At 36.8% G+C, this 21,404-nt stretch overlaps 1 protein-coding gene across 2 annotated transcripts in view; it reads left to right on the top strand.

The window, feature by feature from the left end:
* LOC124236085 (cytochrome P450 2C42-like) overlaps positions 1-20,898 on the top strand; it is a 32,486-nt gene extending 11,588 nt beyond the window's left edge. Inside the window, exons 4-10 of one of the 2 annotated variants that reach the window (XM_046654757.1) lie at positions 298-458; positions 1,648-1,824; positions 9,063-9,204; positions 12,012-12,199; positions 18,568-18,709; positions 18,974-19,090; positions 20,308-20,394. In XM_046654757.1, coding sequence (XP_046510713.1) covers positions 298-458; positions 1,648-1,824; positions 9,063-9,204; positions 12,012-12,199; positions 18,568-18,709; positions 18,974-19,090; positions 20,308-20,309 — 929 coding nt within the window. In that variant the 3' untranslated portion in view covers positions 20,310-20,394. Of the gene's footprint in view, positions 1-297; positions 459-1,647; positions 1,825-9,062; positions 9,205-12,011; positions 12,200-18,567; positions 18,710-18,973; positions 19,091-20,307 lie in introns of both variants that reach the window. The other variant, XM_046654756.1, reaches the window with a different exon arrangement.
* The last annotated feature ends 506 nt before the right edge of the window (positions 20,899-21,404 follow it).

The following is a 21,404-nucleotide window of genomic DNA, read 5'->3' as shown; positions in this document are numbered from 1 at the left end:
GCGTTCTAGTTCCCTCCAAAATAAGAGGTATGTTGGGTTAGAATGATGTAAAAAAAGGTGGTGGATGTGAATAGAGTATAGGGAAAACCATTATTTAACTGGCTAGTATGTAATGGTCAACTCAGGTTTAATATAGAAGTGATATGTTGATTTAATGCACGATCAATTTTTCCTGTTAAGTGAATATCTAGGGAGATATTGCTTTAAAGTTTCTAAAATTACTTTTCTCTGTTATCTCAAATGCAAACACTTTTATATGTGCATTTTAATTTTTTTTTAATGTTTCCGATTCTTTAGCCTCACCTTGCAATCCCACTTTTATCCTGGGCTGTGCTCCCTGCAATGTGATCTGCTCCATTATTTTCCAGAATCGTTTTGATTATACAGATCAGAATTTTCTTAACTTGTTGAAATTATTGAATGAAGCCGTCAGTATTATGAGCTCCCCATGGGTGCAGGTGAGACCAAGATCCTTTCTTTCTGAGAAACCATTGATACTCCTTTCTCTGACAAGACCAAAATTCTCTATGGACAAAACTGTGAAGTGGATATTTGAATACCACAGTCCTGCCCAGAGCTTAGTGTCATAGAGTAAACTTCTGGGAAAGATGGCTGAGCCCTTTATTTTACAGACAAGAAAATGAATGCCCAAATACAGATCTTGAATTTGAGTCCGTTTGCTCCCTGTCCAGTAGTTTTTCCACTGAATTTCAAAGACTAATTTCCATAAGTCATTTTGTTGACTGTCCACTAAATATGGCCATAGCATTCAATGGGCACCCAAACTCTTGCTGAAAGACTTCCATTACCCACAAGGATTGCCTTTCAACCAACACTTAGAAACTTCCCCATCGCATTCCTTGTCAGTAATATCCTAATTTAGGATATCAAGGAAGGAGAATATTTGAGAGCATAGATGCTGCTAAGAAACTCTGAACTGGGAGGGGATGTTTGATGCTTCAGTTGGGATCCTAGCTGAAAGGATAACTGGGTTAGGAATGACAAAATGATTGGGCTTTGTGGTGTAAGAACCCTAAACAAACACAATATCACCCTATGCTGAGCTGCCATGTCTTATATTCCGTCTAAGAGATAATTGTGTGATCTTAGAGAACTCACTTAACTGCTCTTGTGCACAGTTATTTTATACATAAAATGCTCAATTGGATTTCTTGTTATTTTCAAGACATTCTCCATAATAACGTACTGATTCTGTTTGTGAGGTTGTTTGATGCAAGTGAGAAACAGCAGACACTAGCTTATGCTCTTTATCAGGTTACTCAAACTCTCTTAACCTCTGTCCTCATCTACAAAATGTGAATCATATCAATTAATGTCACCCTATATTTCCAGTTGGTAGGATAAGTTGATGTTACACATGAGAGATTTGATATAAACATGTTATTTATTTTTGACAATGATCTATAAGTCTAAGAAATGATTATCATTTTATTCTTTGGTCATATTCTCTTCCTGAAGTTTTTGTAAGCATAGAGAATTACTATATGCACAGTGAAATTCCTCCCTTAAGGGAAAGACCATAGTTTATTGGTTGTATATTAACAGTCTCTAGCCAGGACTTTGCATATGATTTACATGTCTTCACTGAGTGTTTTTTACTTAATAAACTTTTTTTTTATCTTTTAGATCTGCAATGCTTTTCCTGCTTTAATGGAGTATTTCCCAGGGAGTCATAATAAATTATCTAAAAATTTTACTTATACAAAAAGTTATCTTTTGGAGAAAATAAAAGAACACCAAGAATCTCTAGACATTAACAATCCTCGGGACTTCATTGATTGTTTCCTGATCAAAATGGAACAGGTAAATGTTAACAACAGTTCAATTATTTGACTGCTTGTGCATTTTGTGGTTCATTGATTAATACTGTAGTTACTAGGGATGTTTAAATGGTCAGACAAGAAATACTTTCCAAGCACTTTAAGTACTTATTGTGAGGGTGGATCTGCATTAGGCATCAGGGAAAATTTAAAATTGAATTGTTAGATGACTAGAATAAATGGACCTTGTTCTTAGGTGCTAATAATATATTCAAGGAAGAACAAGATGCACAACTCAGGTGATATGGGTACAATTACAAAAAGTAACAAAATACAAAGTATTGAGCAATAAAATGAAGATGGAAATGATCATTTGTACTCAGTATATGGATGAATGGGAAGGAACAGCTTGACCAAGGTGGGCTTCTTGAATATTCTGAGGTTTGAGTAGATCTTAAAATGTTTTCAATAAGGGACAGGGAAGGGAATTTCTGGTGGATTGACTGGTGAATGCAAAAGTTCAGAGGTGTGTGTTGGCAAAAAGATTAGGTAGATGAAAAAGGGAAGCCGTAACTGAGTGTAACTGAAAATGAATTTGGAATGATAAAGAGTTGGAAGTTGATATTCTCAAGTAATGTGTAAGCATGAATGCTGGCATGGAAAATTTTGATTTGTTCAGGAAGAAATATGAGCCAAAACAAGAATGCAATTCAGATAATTATTAAGAAAAGTTATCCTATGGAGGGATCTGTATGATGAGAATGGAGTTCAAGGACTAGCTTGGAGATTTTTCATCTCTTTAAACTTAGACTTGATGGCGGTCTGGGCCATAGAAGTGCAGAGGAATCTCAAATAAAATCAGGTTTATCCATCATATCAAATTTCAGAGATCTAGGGAGAGAATTAATTAGACTGTACCATAGAAGTCAAAGTAGAAGCAACATTTTAGAAGAAATGGAACAGATAAAATTGGGAAATAAAGAATGCCATCCCTGGGAAGGTCCTTGGATTTTATTAGATTTTGTGCCAGAGGAATTCTACAGAGAGTGCTTTAGTAGAGAGGGAAGGATGGAAGGCAAATTACAGGGACTTGTATAGGAAACTTCAAGGATGAGATCAAATGTCCCATTTGGGAAGTTCGATTAAGGTGGGAAAGATTTGAATGGTGAATTTCAATAGTGGTAGCGTCAAGTTGAAAAACTAAGTAAAGAAGTTAATAGATACCATTACCAGGAAGACACTTGTGTTGGAACAAGGTTCTCATTGATGTGAGCTGAGGTAGACTCCAGCATAATTTGTAAAAAGCTAACTTCAGAGAAGAAAATTCTTTCCCCTGGGGCTACCATTATTTTACTCAATAACTTTGTAGCACTGAGAAGATATGAAAAATCACTTATTAGGGCAAGATGTGAAGTGAGTCACAGATGCTGAAGGAGATGATATTCAACGAATCACCCTTAGAATTTGAGCTAGACCTTAAGATCATGTGTTATAACCGTAATAAAGTAACAAGATGAAATGGTTTGAAGAAACTAGAAGAGGGAAAAAGCAAATTACTTTGCCTCTCTGCCTTCTTTTCTGTTAAAGCAATGACATTCTTTTTGGGGTGTGTTAATTTGAAAAACTGATTAAATGTGTGGAGAATTTCCCAGAAAAATGCACCTACATGACTTCACCATATTTTTCTTATAATTATTGGACTTTCCTTGATGCTGTGAAGCCTCTTCATTAATCTCAGGTCAGGGAGAGCTGTAAGATCTCTGATGTTTCTATTTCAAGTTGTTATTTCCTGAGTACTACATTTAAAAACAACATTGTTTTGGGGCCAGCCCAGTGGCACAGTGATTAAGTTCACATGTTCTGCTTCAGTGGCCTGGGGTTCACCAGTTTGGATCCCAGGTGTGGGCCTACCCACCAATTGTCAAGCCATGCTGTGGCAGGCATCCCACATATAAAGTAGAGGAGGATGGGCACAAATGTTAGCTCAAGGCCAGTCTTCCTCATCAAAAAGAGGAGGATTGGCGGCAGCCGTTAGGTCAGGGCTAATCTTCCTCAAAAAAAGAAAAATATTGTTTCTGTGGTCTCACAATGTATTTAAGATCTTGATTAAATTTTTTTGTAACAGCTTTGTTGAGATAGCATTCACATATCATACAACTTGCCCACTTGAAGTGCACAATTTAATGGTTTTCAGTATTTTCACAGTTCTGAAACCATCATCATCATCATTTGAGAACATTTTCATCACTCTAAAAAGAAATCTCCTTTCTTTAGCAGTAATTCCCCAATTTTCCCCAAACATCCCAGCCCTAGGCAACAACTAGTCTACTTTCTGTTACTGTAGATCTGCCTATCCTGGATATTTTAGAGAAACTGAATTTATAATGTGTGGACTTTTGTGATTGCCTTCTTTCACTTGGCATAACTGAAAGCACTACTTTCACTTAGCCTGTTTCCAAGGTTTATCGTCATTGTAGCATGTGTCAGGACTTCATTCCTTTTTACGGATGAATAATATTCCATTGTATGGGTATACTATGTTTATTTATTCACTCATCAATTGATGGATATTTCAGTTCTTCCATTTTTTGGCTATTATGAATAATACTTCTATAAACATTTCTGTAGAACTGTTTGTGTGGACCTATGGTTTTATATCTCTTGGATATATACCTGGGAGTGGAAATCCTGGGTCGTGTTGTAACTCTATGTTTAATCTTTTTTTTTTTTTTAAAGATTTTATTTTTTCGTTTTTCTCCCCAAAGCCCCCCGGTACATAGTTATGCATTCTTCGTTGTGGGTTCTTCTAGTTGTGGCATGTGGGACGCTGCCTCAGCGTGGTCTGATGAGCAGTGCCATGTCCGCGCCCAGGATTCGAACTAACGAAACACTGGGCCGCCTGCAGCGGAGCGCGCGAACTTAACCACTCGGCCACGGGGCCAGCCCCTCTATGTTTAATCTTTTGATGAACTGAGGCTGGATCAAAAATCCAAATGGAAGAGATAAAACTATAAAACTCTTAGAAGAAAACACAGGCAGAATAGTAGCTGAGCCATTTCATACTCCCACTAGAAGCATATGAGGGTTCCAATTTCTCCATATCCCCATTACATTTGCTATTTTCTGTAGTTTTGATTATAGCAATCTTAATGGATGTGAAATGGTCTCTCATTGTATTTTGACTTGCATTTTGCTGATGGTTAATGATGTTGAGCATCTTTTCCATGGTTTTATTAGCCATTTATATAGATAGATAGATAGATAGATAATCTTGGAATTATTTCCCCTTTTACTCTCAGGTTATTTGTTTTTATTTATTATCAAGTTGTAAAGGTTCTTACGTATTCTAGATAGAAATTCCTTATCAGATAATTTACCAATGTTTTCTCCATTCTGTGAGTTATCTTTTTATTGCTTGATGTCCTTTAAAGTGGAAAACTTTTTAGTTTTGATGAAGTTCACTTTATCTGTTTTTCTTTGGTTGCTTGAGCTTTTGGTGTCATATTGAAGAAAAATTACCTAATAGAAGGTCACAAAGATTTATGCCTCTGTTTCTTCCTAACAGTGGTATAAGTTTAGCTTGGTCATGTAGGTCTACAATTCATTTTAGATTCATTACGTAAATAGAAGGAGGCTCAAGATCATGGCATAGGAAGATCTTGAACTCACCTCCTCCCACAAACACCAAATCTACAACGGTTTGGAATAATTTCTTCTGAAATGGACCTGAAGATTGGATGAACAGAGCCTCCACAATGAGTGATAAAGGGGCAGCATCAAAACAATTTTAAAAAAAAGTAGAGTTATGGGCCCACCAAAGAAAAAACACACTGCAGCCACTGCAATTCACAATCTAGAGAGATCTCAAAGGTATGAATTGCTCCCCTTAGGAACAAGGGATTTGAGCTCCACATCAGCCACCACAAACTTTAGATCTTGCATAAGAGAGACAAGCCCCTCAAACACTGGGCTTCGAAAATCAATGGGGATATGTCCAGGAAAACTATAAAACAATAGGAAATGGAAAACCCACTCTTAAAAGTGCTTGCCTGCTGATTCACTCAACCTGTAAACCAGCCCAAAGACAGCAGTTTGGAAAATGCATAAAATATAGGTAAAGGAGACTCATTACTGACTTTAAAGGATTGGCCAGAGAGGCACGAATCAGCAGAAACTTCCCCCAGGCACTGAGACAGTAACAGGAGCCATTCTTGTGATTTCAGTCTACCTTGCTAATGCCAGCACTGATGGGTACCATTTTGAAATTCTCCCTCTAATCTGTTAGTGCCAGTGGGTGCACCCCAGTGAAAACCCCACCCACAAAATCACTGCAGCAGTCACAGACATGCCTTTCAGACAGACGAGGGACCAGTCTTGCCCACCAATGTGTCACAGCAGTCACAGACATACCTAGAAGACAGCCTTTGACTTGCTCCATCAACTAACGTGTGAAAGTGGTTCAAAGATGCACCTAGCAGCAAGCCCAAGGCAAACCCCACTCGCCAATGTGCTTGTGGCAGGTATGGATGAAACCAGAAACTGGGCCTTGGGCCTGCCTCCTCTACCAATGCACCACAGTGGTCATGACTGCACCTTGCATCGGGCTGAAAGCCAGCCCCGATCAACATTCCACAGTTACAGCCTGGCTGCAACAGGATGTCTCATGCAGATCACATAGGGGATGCCTCTTGAGTGCTTGCCTCAGGTGGCCAGAAAACTCTGAGCTTCTGGGTCCCATAGGAATTCTCCTATCCAAGCCTTCTCCTTCAAGACTGTGAGAAGTAGCTGATTTAGGTAATATATAGAAACAAACACAGAGAGTTAGTCAAAATGAGGAGACAGGGGAATATGAGTCAAATGAAAGAACAAGACAAAATATCAGAAAAAAGAACTAAACAAAATGGAGATAAGCAACCTATCTGATAAAAAGTTCAAAATAATGGTCATAAAAATGCTCACTGAACTTGGAAGAAGAATGAATGAGCACAGTGAAAGCTTCAACAAAGAGATAGAAAATATAAGAAAGAATCAATAAGAGCTGAAAAACATAATAACTGAAAGGAAAATTTATGAACTTCTTTCTCATCAAGCACTCCCCTGGATGCTCTAAGTGTTCAGCTAGACTCCAGAGTTCCAAAATAGTTGCTTCAGAAGCTCATACCAGGTCAATAGTTCTTTCTGTAGAGGGAGTCATTTCTGAAACTTTCTACTCTGCCATCTTTGTGCCACTTGAACAATATTAAGTGTTTTGATTCATGACATGGAATTTGTTTCTATATTTTTAGGTCTTCTTTGATTTCATTCAACATTGCTCTATATAGTCTAGCTTAATTTTGTTTGAATATATGCACATTGCCACTAAATATCCAAATTCATGTCAACAGATAAAATATTAATATTAGTTTATGAGTATACTGCTCTTCTTACTGACTTTAAGGTAATTTTGATTTGAAAAGCTTAGAAAATCATGGAAAGCCAATGTTAATAAGGGCTATAACTGTCTCTGTCTAGGAAGTACATCTGTTCAGAGGGTTAAATCTGTCTTAATGTTGTTGATTACATAATATTAGACATGCCACAGGTCACCTGGAGATTATAAGAGCACCGTTAAATTAATGCTGGCCTAAGGACTGGTTCACTTATATATATATATAAACGCATATTTTTTGACTGTCTAGTCAACATTAAAAATTAACCTCTTGTTGTCACTTTTGTGTCACATAATCCCCTCAGTCCTAAATCAACCTTAGTTGTCCTTATCAAGTGCTTTCCCTCTTCCAATCACCAATTGTTGAGAGTTCCATTTATTCAGTCGCTTATCTTTAGCATCTGCACTACCCTTACCCTCAACTTTCTCTTCTGGGGAATTAATGCCTGAACTCTCTGTCTTCATGTTTGTGGTGTCCCTCATATTTATAATTTCTATTCATCCCTGCACTTGTTTCCTAGACCAAGTTGCCTATTGCCTTACATCTGGAATACAATAGTGGTCAGCCTCATCTTGTTTTTGTGAATCCATTCTCTTTCTCTATAACCTGTTCTAGGATGTGCTGCCATCTTAGCTGTTGTACAATTTCAATTTCATAATGAATCTTTAGGTAATAGTGAATCCAGCTAAGCTCTTTAAAAGAAAAGAGAACTGGGGCAGGCCCGGTGGTGCAGCAGTTAAGTTCGCACCTTCCGCTTCGGCGGTCCAGGGTTCGCCAGTTCCAATCCTGGGTGCGGACATGGCACTACTTGTCAAGCCATGCTGTGGTAGGTGTCCCACGTATAAAAAAAGTAGAGGAAGAAGGGCACGGATGTTAGCTCAGGGCCAGTCTTCCTCAGCAAAAAGAGGAAGATTGGTAGCAGATGTTAGCTCAGGGCTAATCTTCCTCAAAAAAATAAAAAAAGAGAACTGCATACTCTTGATTTAGGCTTATTACATCTTCCATGATATGGCTCTAATTTACTCATTAGAATCAATTAAGATTATATTTGCTTACAAATAAGAGAAAATCCAATTAACAATGTCTTAAACAAATAGTTTGCTGATTTATCTTACATACGTAGAGTCTTGTAGTGAACCATTCTAGGGTTAGTACAGTAGCCCTGACTCATCACAGGGTCAAGCACCTTCCATTTTCCTTCACCATACTTAGTATACAGGCCTTCATCTTCATGCTTAAATATTGCTGTCCCAAAATGATGTCTACCTCCCCTCCACTTTCGCCTCTGTGTTTTGAGTAAGAAGAAGGAAAGAGAAGTGGCACCAATAAGATTTTGCTTGATCTCATTTGCCAAAAATATATTATATGGCCCATATAACTGCAAAAATAATGGTAAATGTGGGGCTGGCCCCGTGGCCGAGTGGTTAAGTTCTCGTGCTCTGCTGCAGGCAGCCCAGTGTTTCATTGGTTCGAATCCTGGGCGCGGACATGGTACTGCTCATCAAACCACGCTGAGGCAGCGTCCCACATGCCACAACTAGAGGGATCCACAACGAAGAATATACAACTATGTACTGGGGGGCTTTGGGGAGAAAAAGGAAAAAAAATAAAATCTTAAAAAAAAAATAATCGTAAATGAAATTTTTAGGCAAGCAAGGAGTCATGGAGTAGGAAACGAAGATTGGGCCAAGTATTCCGCAATCTACCATACCATACAGTGGCTTTTTCTAATACTGCACTATTCAGTTTCAATGATGGCTTAACTTTATAACAATCTACGTTATTTTGCATTTATTGTAATTAAATATGCTGGCAAACTAATTTGCAAATAATTGCAATAAATCATTCCTAGGACAAGCACAATCTACAGTCTGAATTTACTACTGAAAATTTGATAAACGCTGTATTTGATTTATTTTCTGCTGGGACAGAGACAACAAGCACCACCTTGAGATATGGACTCCTGCTTCTGATAAAGCACCCAGAGGTCACAGGTATGACTACAGATTGTGAACAGGGTGAATTTAATAATAGAAATCTGGCAAGACACTGTTAGTGTTCTGCATCTTATGTCTCTTTAGAAGCCTCATTATTGAAATTTCTGTACCACGAGCTGTAATTTGTCGAAACTTAATGAATGGATAAAAATGACACAGCTTTGCACAATAGAGGTTAGTGACTGAGAGAAGTGAATGACAGTGTGGGTCATAGGAAAGCAATAAAGTTTTGGTGCAGTGTCTGGATTCCATTGGGAGGTGATTAGTGTCAGGCAACAGCCATTGTGAATTGACCAAAGATTGCTTATTGGTTTTCTTAAGAAGAGGCCACTTTGAATGGCAGTTATGTTCTTGCAGAAATCTTTCCTTATTCTGAAAATAAAGCAGCATTCTAACGATGGGGTAGGGAATATGGAAACTATTTTTACAGAAACATAAGTGGAAATTCTAGAAATTTAGTGAGGCAGCCTGGAAAAATTTCCACAGTCTGAGAAATATTTCAAAAGGCTAGATTCAAAGAATGGTGTTGCTATTTAAGCAGAAGACGTGCTTAATGGCATTTTATTATTTCAGAAGTCTGTTTCCAGGAAACTGAGTTTGCCAAAATAAGAATTTTGGTGGGCAAATAATTTTATCTTTTTTTTTTTTAAGATTTTATTTTTTCCTTTTTCTCCCCAAAGCCCCCCCGGTACATAGTTGTGTATTCTTCGTTGTGGGTTCCTCTAGTTGTGGCATGTGGGACGCTGCCTCAGCGTGGTCTGACGAGCAGTGCCATGTCCGCGCCCAGGATTCGAACCGACGAAACACTGGGCCACCTGCAGCGGAGCGCGCGAACTTAACCACTCAGCCACAGGGCCAGCCCCAAATAATTTTATCTTTTATGAACAATTTTATTTTACCAATTTACCTCAAAAGAGTTCCAGTTGTGCATAGTAGATTAGAAACATACATTGCCTTTCTTTGTGTCAGGATCTCATTGAAATGATTATAAAATAATTACAAATGAGAATTAATTAGTTCTTTGAAGTTTGAGAAGAGGAGTACAGGAAGCAGCCAACAAGTCTTTAACAAATTTATGAAACACAGAGAGCAGAAGGAAGGGTGATAATTACCTCAGCAGAGAGGATGAAGTTAGAACCTAAATGTCAGAAGATTTGTCCACATGGAAAAGCTAATTTGTGTCCCTAAATCTCCACAATTCTCTCTATTTGGAAGTACCAAGTGTCTGATAAGTTAGGGGAGAATGAGGCAGAAGACAGGAGGCTCCCTCTACAATGTGTACAGGTTTGTATAATTGTACAGATTCTCTCTGTAATTTTTTGGAGCAGGTAATTGTTTTTCTCTCACAGGAAAGAGAGTTTTCCCAAATGAATTGCCTGTATATTCCAGCATCAAGATACAACATTCTCTCCAAGTATCTAGCAGAGTAAATGAAATAAAGGCATGCACGTGGAGCACAGCATCACGAAATTTCAGAACATCAGGGAAAAGTTAAAACCACAAAAACATTCAGAGATAAATCAGGTCGTATATATAAAAGATTAGGAATAGAATGGTATCAGCATTCTCAAGAGTAACTATCATCTTGTGTATTAGTAGAAAAAACATATTTTCACATGTGCATGTTAACTAAAAATTTTACTTCCTCTTTCCACTTTCTCAGAGGGATACTGGAGGATATAAGCCATCCAAATACTTGACACCAGGTCAGACAGGGTCATGGCCTCCAGGAATTGGAAGACCTCCTGTAGGAGGATGGAAGTTTCAGGGAGGGTACTTGAGCCCAGGCCTGGGAAACAACCAGTTTACATTGTACTAGATAGATAAAGCAAGTGTGAAGGAAGTTAAGAAAAATAAGAGAGAAATGGTTGACAATCTGAGGTTTGAGCATTTGAAAAAATTGTTACTAGGAGTTTAAAGCATCTGCCTGATCATTTGGGAACAATTCTAAATAGGCAACGAGAAATTTAGGAATTGATATAAATTGTTTAAAAATAACTTCAAAATATGCAAAGTGAAAAATAATCATAGTTATCTTACCAGTGAACAATATTTATGTGGTTATAATGGCGTAAACAATGTGTATTGATATACTCAAAATTATGATCAAAACGTATAGGTGAAAGTGGAATGAGGTGAAGTGTGTGTATATGTTTGTGTGTGTGTCTCTTCATGTGTATTTTGTGTGGAGTGGAAATGGAGATGTAAATCTTCATCTCTCATACCATGACTTCATTAGATAAGGCCTAAAGTTGGATAAATGAATAAGTACAATCAGAAAGAGTCACTATTTAGAAATATGAATATACATTTCAGAAGAAACTGCTAGAGTGATTCAGAGGCTGTATCTGGGGAGTGGGGGGTTGAAAGGGATCCATTGCAAGTTGCATGTGCACATATGCAAACACACACACAAAGACTTACATCCATACAGATCTAAAACATTGTGTATTATTTTTATGTAAATTAATATTTATTCCTGTTTTTCTTTCTGCAGTGACAATAATTTCTTGAGTTAATTATGTGACAATGCTTCATATTTTGTAAAATTTCATCATTTCTATTTGTATTAATTATCCATAATGGTAATGTATAGGTATGTACAGATACATCTAATGCCTACCTTGTAGGAGAGTTATATGTTATAGTATAGCGATTCTCCAAATCTAGGTGTACTTACAGGCATACAAATTACATTTGTAGTGACATTGGAAAACCTTCATAATTGTTAATGTAACCCCAAATTGCTGTGGCGAATGAGCCATTTTACTTCTTATCCATTAATCTTACTTGTGTCTTATCAGCCAAAATCCAGGAAGAGATTGACCGCGTGATTGGCAGACACCGAAGCCCCTGCATGCAGGACAGGAGCCACATGCCCTACATGGATGCTGTGGTGCACGAGATTCAGAGATACATTGACCTCATTCCCACCAACTTGCCTCACGCAGTGACACATGATATAAAGTTCAGAAACTACCTCATCCCCAAGGTAAGATTTGTTTCTCTTATAGTGACCTGAACATTTTTGAAGTTCCCATATTCACAATACAGTTCCACTCTTCTACCAACACAAGAAGAGAGAAATGCAAAAGTCATGCATTTGGCAGCTTTAAAGGACTTTGTATTGTATGTAATTTGGGCTAACAAGCTTTATAACAGCTCTTGATACCTGGCAGTGTAAGTCTTGCAGATTTCTTCTGCTTCTTCAAGATTATTTTGACCAACCATAGCTATTTACATTTCCAAATAAATTTTAGTATTAGTTTGTTAATTTCCTAAAACACTCTCCTGGGATTTTATCAGGGTGACATTAAATTTACAGATCATTTTGAAAAGAATTGGCATCACAAAAAATTGACGTGTTACACTTTGAATTCATGAATATGGCATATGCTTCCAAGTTATTTGAGCTTTCTTTATTTTTTAAATAATGTTTTCTTTCATTGCAACAGCTTGCATATCTTTTATTAGTTTCTTCCTAGGAATTAATATTTTTGACCCTATTATAAATTGTATAATTTTAAAAATGTCTTTTCCATTTCTTTGCATCTGGTATATGGAAATGTAATTAATTTTATTATTTTGATGACCTTTTATGTAGCAACCTTGATAAATTTACTAATCATTGCTAATAGTTTGTGTGTAGATTCATTTGGAGTTTCATTGTGCACAATCCTGCTGTATGGGTCAATGTTTATTGTGTTTCTTTTTTATTGAAATATAATTGACATACAATATTATATTAGTTTCAGGTGTACAACATAACGATTCTATATTTATTACAGTGTGAAATTATCACCAAAATAAGGCTAGTTACCATCTGTCACCATACAAAGTGAACAAATTTTATTTTCTTGTGGTGAGAACTTTTAAGATCTACTCTCTTAGCAACTTTCAAATATGCAATACAATATTGACTATAGTCACCATGTTGTGCATTATATCCCCATGACTTATTTATTTTATAACTGGAAGTTTGTACCTCTTGACCCCCTTTACCCATTTTACCCAACTCCCAACCCCCCTTCCCTTTGCCGGCCACTAATCTATTCTCTGTATCTATTAGTTTTGTTTGGTCATTTGTTTTATTTCTTGTTTGCCAATACTCATGATTTTAATTTCTCTTTATTGAATTATTGCATTGGCTAGAATTTTCAAGATAGTGTTCAAAAAATGGTACTAATGGACCTCCTTGTTTCATTTTTGATTTCCAGGAGGTGTTGGAGGTTTAACACTACACTATTGATAATGATTTATTACGTATATTTTGGTAGATATTCTTTATAGATTAGGGAAGTTCACTTTCTATTATTTTTGTATGATATTTTGTCATGAATGTGTATACAATTCTGTCAGAAAGATTCTCTGCATCTATTGATATAATCGTATACGTTGGCCCTCCTTTATCCACTAAATATACACATTATAAGTACACAGCTGGATTTGATTTGCTATGTTTTGTTCTTGGCTTTTATTCTTACATTCATAAGATAGATTGATCTGCAATATTTCCTTCTCAAAATTTTCTTGATGGTTTTCTGATATCAAAGTATTGCTGGCATCATAAAATGAGGTGGGAAATGTTACCTAGTTTATGTCTATTTTTACTGCCTTCTCCTCTCACTCTTTCTGGCCGCATAGTAGTGTCTTTGAATGCCTAATCAATTTTGGTTAAATACAAGATATTACATATGAAAAACGAGAGTGTTTCAGAGAGGTTTGTATTCCTCTAGAAGGAATTCTGCTCTTCTCCACTAGGCAGTCAGAATAATGTAATGCTTCCTGCTCTCATTCAGAATTGGAAATGAAGACAGTCTAAAATTGACTGTAGGTGTCAGCTGACCTCTCTGAGATTCTCTCATCTCTAGAATCTTGAGAAAAGTTTTTGTTTTAGCAGATTTCCAATGCTTTCTAACACAATATTTTTATATTTATTCAGATTTTATAGTTGCTATGCTGCAAGCTGCTTCATTCCACTTGAAACTAACACATATTACTAGCAAAATAAGAAATAATTTAACTAAAAATTCTATTTCTATGAGGGAAAAAGAGTTGTAAGCTTGGTAAGGTTGCAATTACCATCACCATCCTCTGGGGAAGAGGGAATTGAGGACTTTACCAACAAGTAATGGGTCTTGCCCTGATGACCACAGATCAGATGCAAAGGTTAGGACTTCAAGTCCACTGTTTTTTCAACAAAAAAACGCTACCAGGCAAAGGCTTTTCTGTTTTAATTTTGGAGCATGAGGGTAATATTAATAAAACTTGCTTCTCCTCCTGTTACTAACTAAATTGGAAGTAGACTGAGGAATCAGATAAGGATTGCCAGTCTCCTCCATCTGCTACATCAGATTTGAGTACCTGCTTGAGGGCAGCATTGCATCTACCGAGCACACCCATAAATTTCTCTGCATGGCAGATCATGTTGTTCCTGGTGACTTTTGAGTAGGGTGAACCAAGAGCCCAAGGGAATGACCCATTCTCTCTGCATGGGACAGCCTAGTATAGAAATAAGCAAGACTGAGTGGCTGATTCTATCTACCCTCTTCCTAAGCAGATAAATGATTTCTCTACCACAGGGTGGAGCCACTGAGCTATGTGGAGATACTGATCTAAGACAGGAGTTGGCAAACATTTTCTGTAATGGGCCATATAGTAAATATTGGGGCAATGGGGGTCTCTGTCGCGACTACTTAACTCTCCCATTGTAACACAAAAGCAGTCATAGACCGTACGTAAATTAAATTAGATTTTGTTCCAATATTTATGGATGACGATGTTTAAGTTTCATATAATTTACCCGTCACAAAATATTATTTTTCTTTTGATTTTTTCAATTTTAAAATTCTTAGCTTATGGGCTATACAAAAACAAGTGTCAGACTGGATTTGCACAAGCTGTGCTTTGCTGACAACTGATTTAAGACAGCCCTGTACAATAGAACTTCCTGCAGTGATGGAAATGTTCTCTATCTGTGCTGTACAATACAGTAGCCACTTGTCCCATATGCTTATTGAGCTCCAGTTTCTAATTTTATTTACTCTTAATTAATTTAATTTAAATAAAAATAATCATGTGTGGCATGTGGCTACTGTGTTGGGTAGTGTGGATCTAAATTATTTTTTTTAAATCCAGAGTTAGAAATCCCTCATCCTCAACTTTGCAATACTGAAAGTCCTGAAAATACAAATAAATATAAGTTTCGTATAGTTTCATTGGTGGTCAAAACCTGACTTGGACTGAAGTGAACCATTTATATTCCTCCTTATCCTACTTTGTGTGAATATTTATATTTTGCTAAAAAGTATCAATGTATTTTATGATATGGTATAACTCTACAATCTTTTGCAAGTATCATAAATTCTACAGTGTATACAACATAATCCGTTCTAAAATATTAAACAACTCTGAAAATGGGAATACATTAGGATCCAGAGATTTCACTTAAGGGATTGTATATTTATACCTTGAAGAGACAAATGTTCAAATTTAATAAGCTGATGCAGAAAAGTAGGAAGAGGGTAAAATTGTTTGCCTAGTGATAATCTTGTGATGGCTGAGAAAACACTTTTAGGGAAGGATGACTTCCTCTGAGTGCAGATTGGTGATTTGTATTTCATGTGCCCAGATTATGCCTTCATGTTTTTAAGTTTTTATTTCGAAGCTGGGAAAACACTTGATCAGAATCATTGCTTTCTTACATGTAGCAGTAGTTCATTCCCTTTTATTTCTGAGTTATATTCCGTGATGTGGAACACCACAAATTGAAGATCTGTTCTCCAGTAGTGGATATTTTAGTTGTTTCCAGTTTTTGGCTATTTGAATAAAAGTGCTATGAACATTCACATACAGATATTTGTATGGACATATGTTTTCATTTCTATTCAGTAAATTCCTAAAGAGTGGGGTTGTTGCAGAAGTGTTTACATTTATACATAACTGACAAACTGTTTTATGATGCAGTTGTGCCATTTTGCATTCCCACCAGCAATGCATGAGAGTTCCATTTGTGCCAGGTATCCTCCATCACTTGCCATGTTTAGTCTTTTTAAATATCAGCTACTATACGGGTGGTGTAATGATACCACATTTTGTTTGAACAATCATTTCCTTCATGAGTAATAATGTATGACTTCTTTTCACGTCCTTACTGGCCATCAAGTATATTCTTTGTCAAAGTGTCTGCTCAAATTATATGCCTATTTTCTATGATATCATTTTTTATTATGATTGAATTGCTCTAGCTCTTTATGTATGTTGAATATGAGTTGTTTATCAGATACATGCTTTATAATATTTATTCCCGGTCTGTGGCTTCTTCTTTTAGTTTCTTAAGAACAGCCTACAAAGAACAGAAGTGTTTAATTTTAATGGAGTCCAATTTATCAATTATTTCTTTTATTATTTGTGCTTTTGTGTCCTGTCTAAAACATACTTTCCAGCACAAGTTCCCAGGCACTTATTTGTACCATTTTCTAGAAGTTTTATGCTTTTAGCTCTTACATTTACATCAGTGATCCATTTCAAGTTAATTTTTATTTGTAGTGTGAGGTTACGGTCATACATCATTTCTTTTTTTTTAATGAATGTCCAAGTGTTCCAGCACTATTTGTTTAAAATATATCTACTTTTGCATCTTCAAGAAATGTTTTGACATATTAATTGTGTAAAAACATTCAAGGGAAAACTTTTAAAATCAAAATTATAGACTTTATATATGATAAATTCAGAAGATGGAATTTCCCCCAACTTTATATTTAAAAAAACCTTTTAAATCTAAATAACATTTAAAAACAATTGTATACATTTATATATGTATTATATATGAAAGTGTGTATATATGTACTTGTATATCTAAATATCTATCTATCACATTTAATACCTCAATACTTCAGTATGTATCTACTAAAAACAAGGATTTTCTCCTTCATAACAATAATAGCATTCACATTCAAGGAATTATCTCTGACATAATAATATCAATTCAAACTTTCCCAGTTTTTAAAAAACATACTTTAGGGGCCAGCCCCATGGCTAAGTGGTCAAAGTGCCACATACTCTGCTTCAGCAGCCATGGTTCGCGGGTTTGGATCCTGGGTGCAGACGTACTCCACTCATCAGCTATGCTGTGGAGGCATCCCGCATACAAAACAGAGGAAGATTGGCACAGATGTGAGCTCAGGGTGAATCTTACCGAAAAATGAAAAAATATACCCTTTATAGTTTTTTTTTCCTTTGCAATTGAATTTTCAATCAAGGAACAAGCTTATAATTTGATTTTCTTATCCTTTTAGTTCCCTGTGATCAAGAATGGCTCTCTTCCCTTTGTTTGTTACTTCCATTTCAATCCAATGACATTTTGAAGAGTCCAGGCCAGTTGTCATATAAAATGTTCCTCAGTCTAGTTCTGTGTCATTGTCTTCTAGAGATTATATTCCAGTTACAATTTTGACAAGAAAACTACATAGTTCTTGGTGTGTATGTGCCATTGAATTACACAGAGGAGGCAGGAGCCCATAATGTCACTTATTCCATTGTTTTTGATGCTGTGTTCCTCACTTAATAGGATGATGGCTGCCAGATCTCTCCATTGCAAAGGTTCTGTTTTTCGTATGTAATTAATACAAAATTACAGCATGGTATTTTAAGACCTTGTGAATATCCAGTTTCCCAAATCGTTCTCCCAACAGTTTTAGCATTAATTGAAGACCTTTGTTTTTGAAAAATGACAATTTTTTCTAATTTATCATCCCTTCTACCTTTTATTTTATTTTGTTTTTCTGGGATTCATCTGTAGAGAAGAGCTCCTCCACATTTTTAAATTAAGAGAAACAAATTTCATGTCAATGATAAACACTCCATAGTTGTTACAGTGCTTGTTGTTCTCATCCCAGAAGAGATAATTTCTACTTAGATCAGACCTCTATTTTAGAACTCCCTCTGAACAGATACTCTGGACATTTCAAGAGCCTAAAGAGACATCCATTTTAAACCATAGTTCACGTATAAGATGCATGAAAACGGAAAAGATGCACTAGAGCAGCAGGTGAGGAAATACACCAGTGTCCAAATGTGATGCTAAGGAAGAGAGGTAAGTTTCAGAAGGCTTGCCATTCAAGTACCCAAGTACTCAGTACTTCAAATGTAATTAGAGGCTACTTTTAGTAAGATCGCTGACACTGGCCTTAAAATCATCCTTGTTTATTACTTGGTATAGCTGTCTGGAAATGTCATTGCTCTTCTTTGGACCTGAATCTCCTCATCTATAGGTTATATGTTGGAGTAAGTAATTTCTAACATTTCTTCCAGCTCCATGACTTCTTTATAACTCAGTTTACTTTCACCTATTCATTCCAGGGAACGACCATATTAACATCCCTGACTTCTGTGCTGCATGATGAGAAAGAATTCCCCAACCCAAGGGTGTTTGATCCTGGCCACTTCCTGGATGAGAGTGGCAACTTTAAGAAGAGTGACTACTTCATGGCTTTCTCAGCAGGTAATAAAAATTTATTTCCATGGATACTTCAGAGGACAGGTTACCTTCACAGGATCAGTTAAACTTGAAGTGTCTACTCTCAGGTTCATAGAATTTACCTTTGTACATGATCAAGAACACCAGTTCCCAATGTCCATGCACTTTCCTACTTCATGATACATCTCATTATTGGTCCACATTAGTGGGATTTGAAGAGCTGACCTAGTTCTTCCAAAGTAAGAAAGCTAGAGAGTGGTTTGATTTATTTCTGCCTCTTACCCCCAGGTTTAGCTCTGAAGATACGAGTATCCACAAACACAGAATGGGCACTCAAAGGGCTCACATCTCAGGGAGTGAAGCAGAGGAATAAACAGATGATTATAATCCAGTATGACTGGTGCTGTAAGAAAGGGAAGCACAATTTGTCTGCTGGGGGGGGGGGAGGGGGGTGGGCGGCGGTGGGGAGAAAGAGCTGCCTCCTTCCTGGTCTCTCATACCACACTCAAAGTGAGGCCTAAAATGGATTAAAACTGTTGGGAGAACGATTTGGGAAACACTATACTAGAAGAAAGGAATTTTGAGCTGCCTCATAAAAGGCACAGAAAAAGGAAAGAATAGAGGCAGGACATTTTAACAGAGGTAATGGACCATAGAAGCAGGACATGTGCTTTAGTTCAAGAATGTCAGAAAATCCTGCCAATACCTGTGGGTCAAGGAAAACTTGGGAATGTAAAAGATTACCCTTTAATGATTCCCTGGCATCTAGACCTTCCTAGGATAAAGATCTCATTTTTTAACATTGGGGCCTCTGCACCTGAGATGTGCACTGAGTTTCTGGTCATAGTGTTGCCTGCATTCATTCTTTGGCTTTTGATGCCTGCTTTTGGATCTGGCATTGCACATACTAAGATGACAAGGACTGAATCCTCCTTTCAAGAACTCATTTTTTAACAGGCTAGAAAAGTAGAGAATTATGATTCAAGGTGATCTATGTTTTGTTGGTAGCATAAAGATGATGCTGAGGAAACCCAGAGAGAGTAAGACTCTACTGCCTGAAGGGATTGCAAAGATTATAAGGAGGAGAGTAGATTTGACCTGGTTTCTAAGAGAAGTATAAGAGCATCTTAGCCAGAGGGAAAAATATCAGATATATCTTGAAACTTTATGGCATGTTGAAGATTAATGAAGAGTATGTGTATAGAGAACTGAGAGTGAAAAAAGTATGAAGAATGCAAGGAAGATCATGGACCATCAGGCTGGAAACAGGGAATACAAGCAACATGGATGTGTTTCTGGGAAGAGATTGATAGAACCCCTAATGTCAAAATAGCAGTTATAAAGTGGGAATATTTAATGAAATGCTTGATATAGAGCTGATACTCAGTAAAATTTGTTGCGTGAAGTGTACCTGTTAAAAGAAGATGTGAGTCCATCTTTTGTCCATCTGTCTGTCCATTTACCATTCCAGCTGTCCTGTCTTCCATTCATCCGTCCGTCCTTCAATCCACCCACCCAATCAATCATAGCTCAGATAGCTGCTGTGTATTCTTTGTTCTTTTTGTGCCAATCAGAAACATACTGTCCTAGGAGTATCCACATTCTGTGTTTGCTATTTTCAGGAAAACGGATTTGTGTGGGAGAGAGCCTGGCCCGCATGGAGCTGTTTTTATTCCTGACCACTATTTTACAAAAATTTACTCTGAAATCCGTGGTTGATCCAAAGGACATTGACACCACTCCAGTTGTCAATGGGTTTGCTTCTGTGCCACCTTCTTATCAGCTTTGCTTCGTTCCTGTATGAAGAAGGGCAGACCATTTGGCTGCTGATGGGCTGTCATCTGCAACTCCTGAAGGAGGGGTCCTTCAAGATATTGTTCACCTCCTTCCCACTTCATCCCTTTCCCTGAAATGCCTTCTCTATCCCCTCCTCTCTCCATTACCCTCTTCCCTCAACATTAAGTGAACATTCAAATTCTATTAAGGAAAATTTCTTTATTTTAATGGCAAAAACATATGCCTTCTATTCATCATACTGTGTAACACTTGTATTGACCACCACAGTCATTAATACTTATTTGAGTTGTTACTATGCTATCAATACTAAACAGCAAAACAGTTTCAGCCAGTTTTATGGAAATTTATTTGACATATTACACTGTGTAAGTTTAAGGTGTACAACATGATGATTTGATATATTGCAAATAGCTTACCACAATAAAATTGGTTAATGTATCTATCACTTCTCATAGTTGCCTTTTTTTGTGGTGAGAATGTTTAAGATCTACTATCAGCAACTTTCCTGTATACAATATAGTATTGTTAACTATAGTTACTCTGCTATACATTAAATCCACAAAAACTATGCATCTTACAACTTGAAGTTTGGACCTTTTGACCAACATCTCCCCATTTCCTCCACTTCTAATCTCTGGCAACCACCAGTCTAATCTCTGTTTCTGTGAGTTTGGCTTTTTTAACATTCCACATTTAAGTGTGAACATATAGGATTTACCTTTCTCTGTCTGACTTATTTAACTTAGCATAATGCCCTCAGGGTTCATCTATGTGGTTGAAAATGGCAGGATTTCCTTTTCTTTTAGGAATGAATAATATTCCATTGTTTGTGTATATGTATATACATTTTCTTTATCCATTCGTCCATGGATGTCCATCCTTAAGTTGCCTCCATGTCTTGACTATTGTGAATAATACTGCA

The sequence above is a fragment of the Equus quagga genome, chromosome 2, assembly GCF_021613505.1.
Source record: "Equus quagga isolate Etosha38 chromosome 2, UCLA_HA_Equagga_1.0, whole genome shotgun sequence".
Lineage (NCBI taxonomy): Eukaryota > Metazoa > Chordata > Mammalia > Perissodactyla > Equidae > Equus > Equus quagga.
Note: the sequence above shows the minus strand (reverse complement) of the source record. Positions and strands in the feature narration are given on the sequence as shown.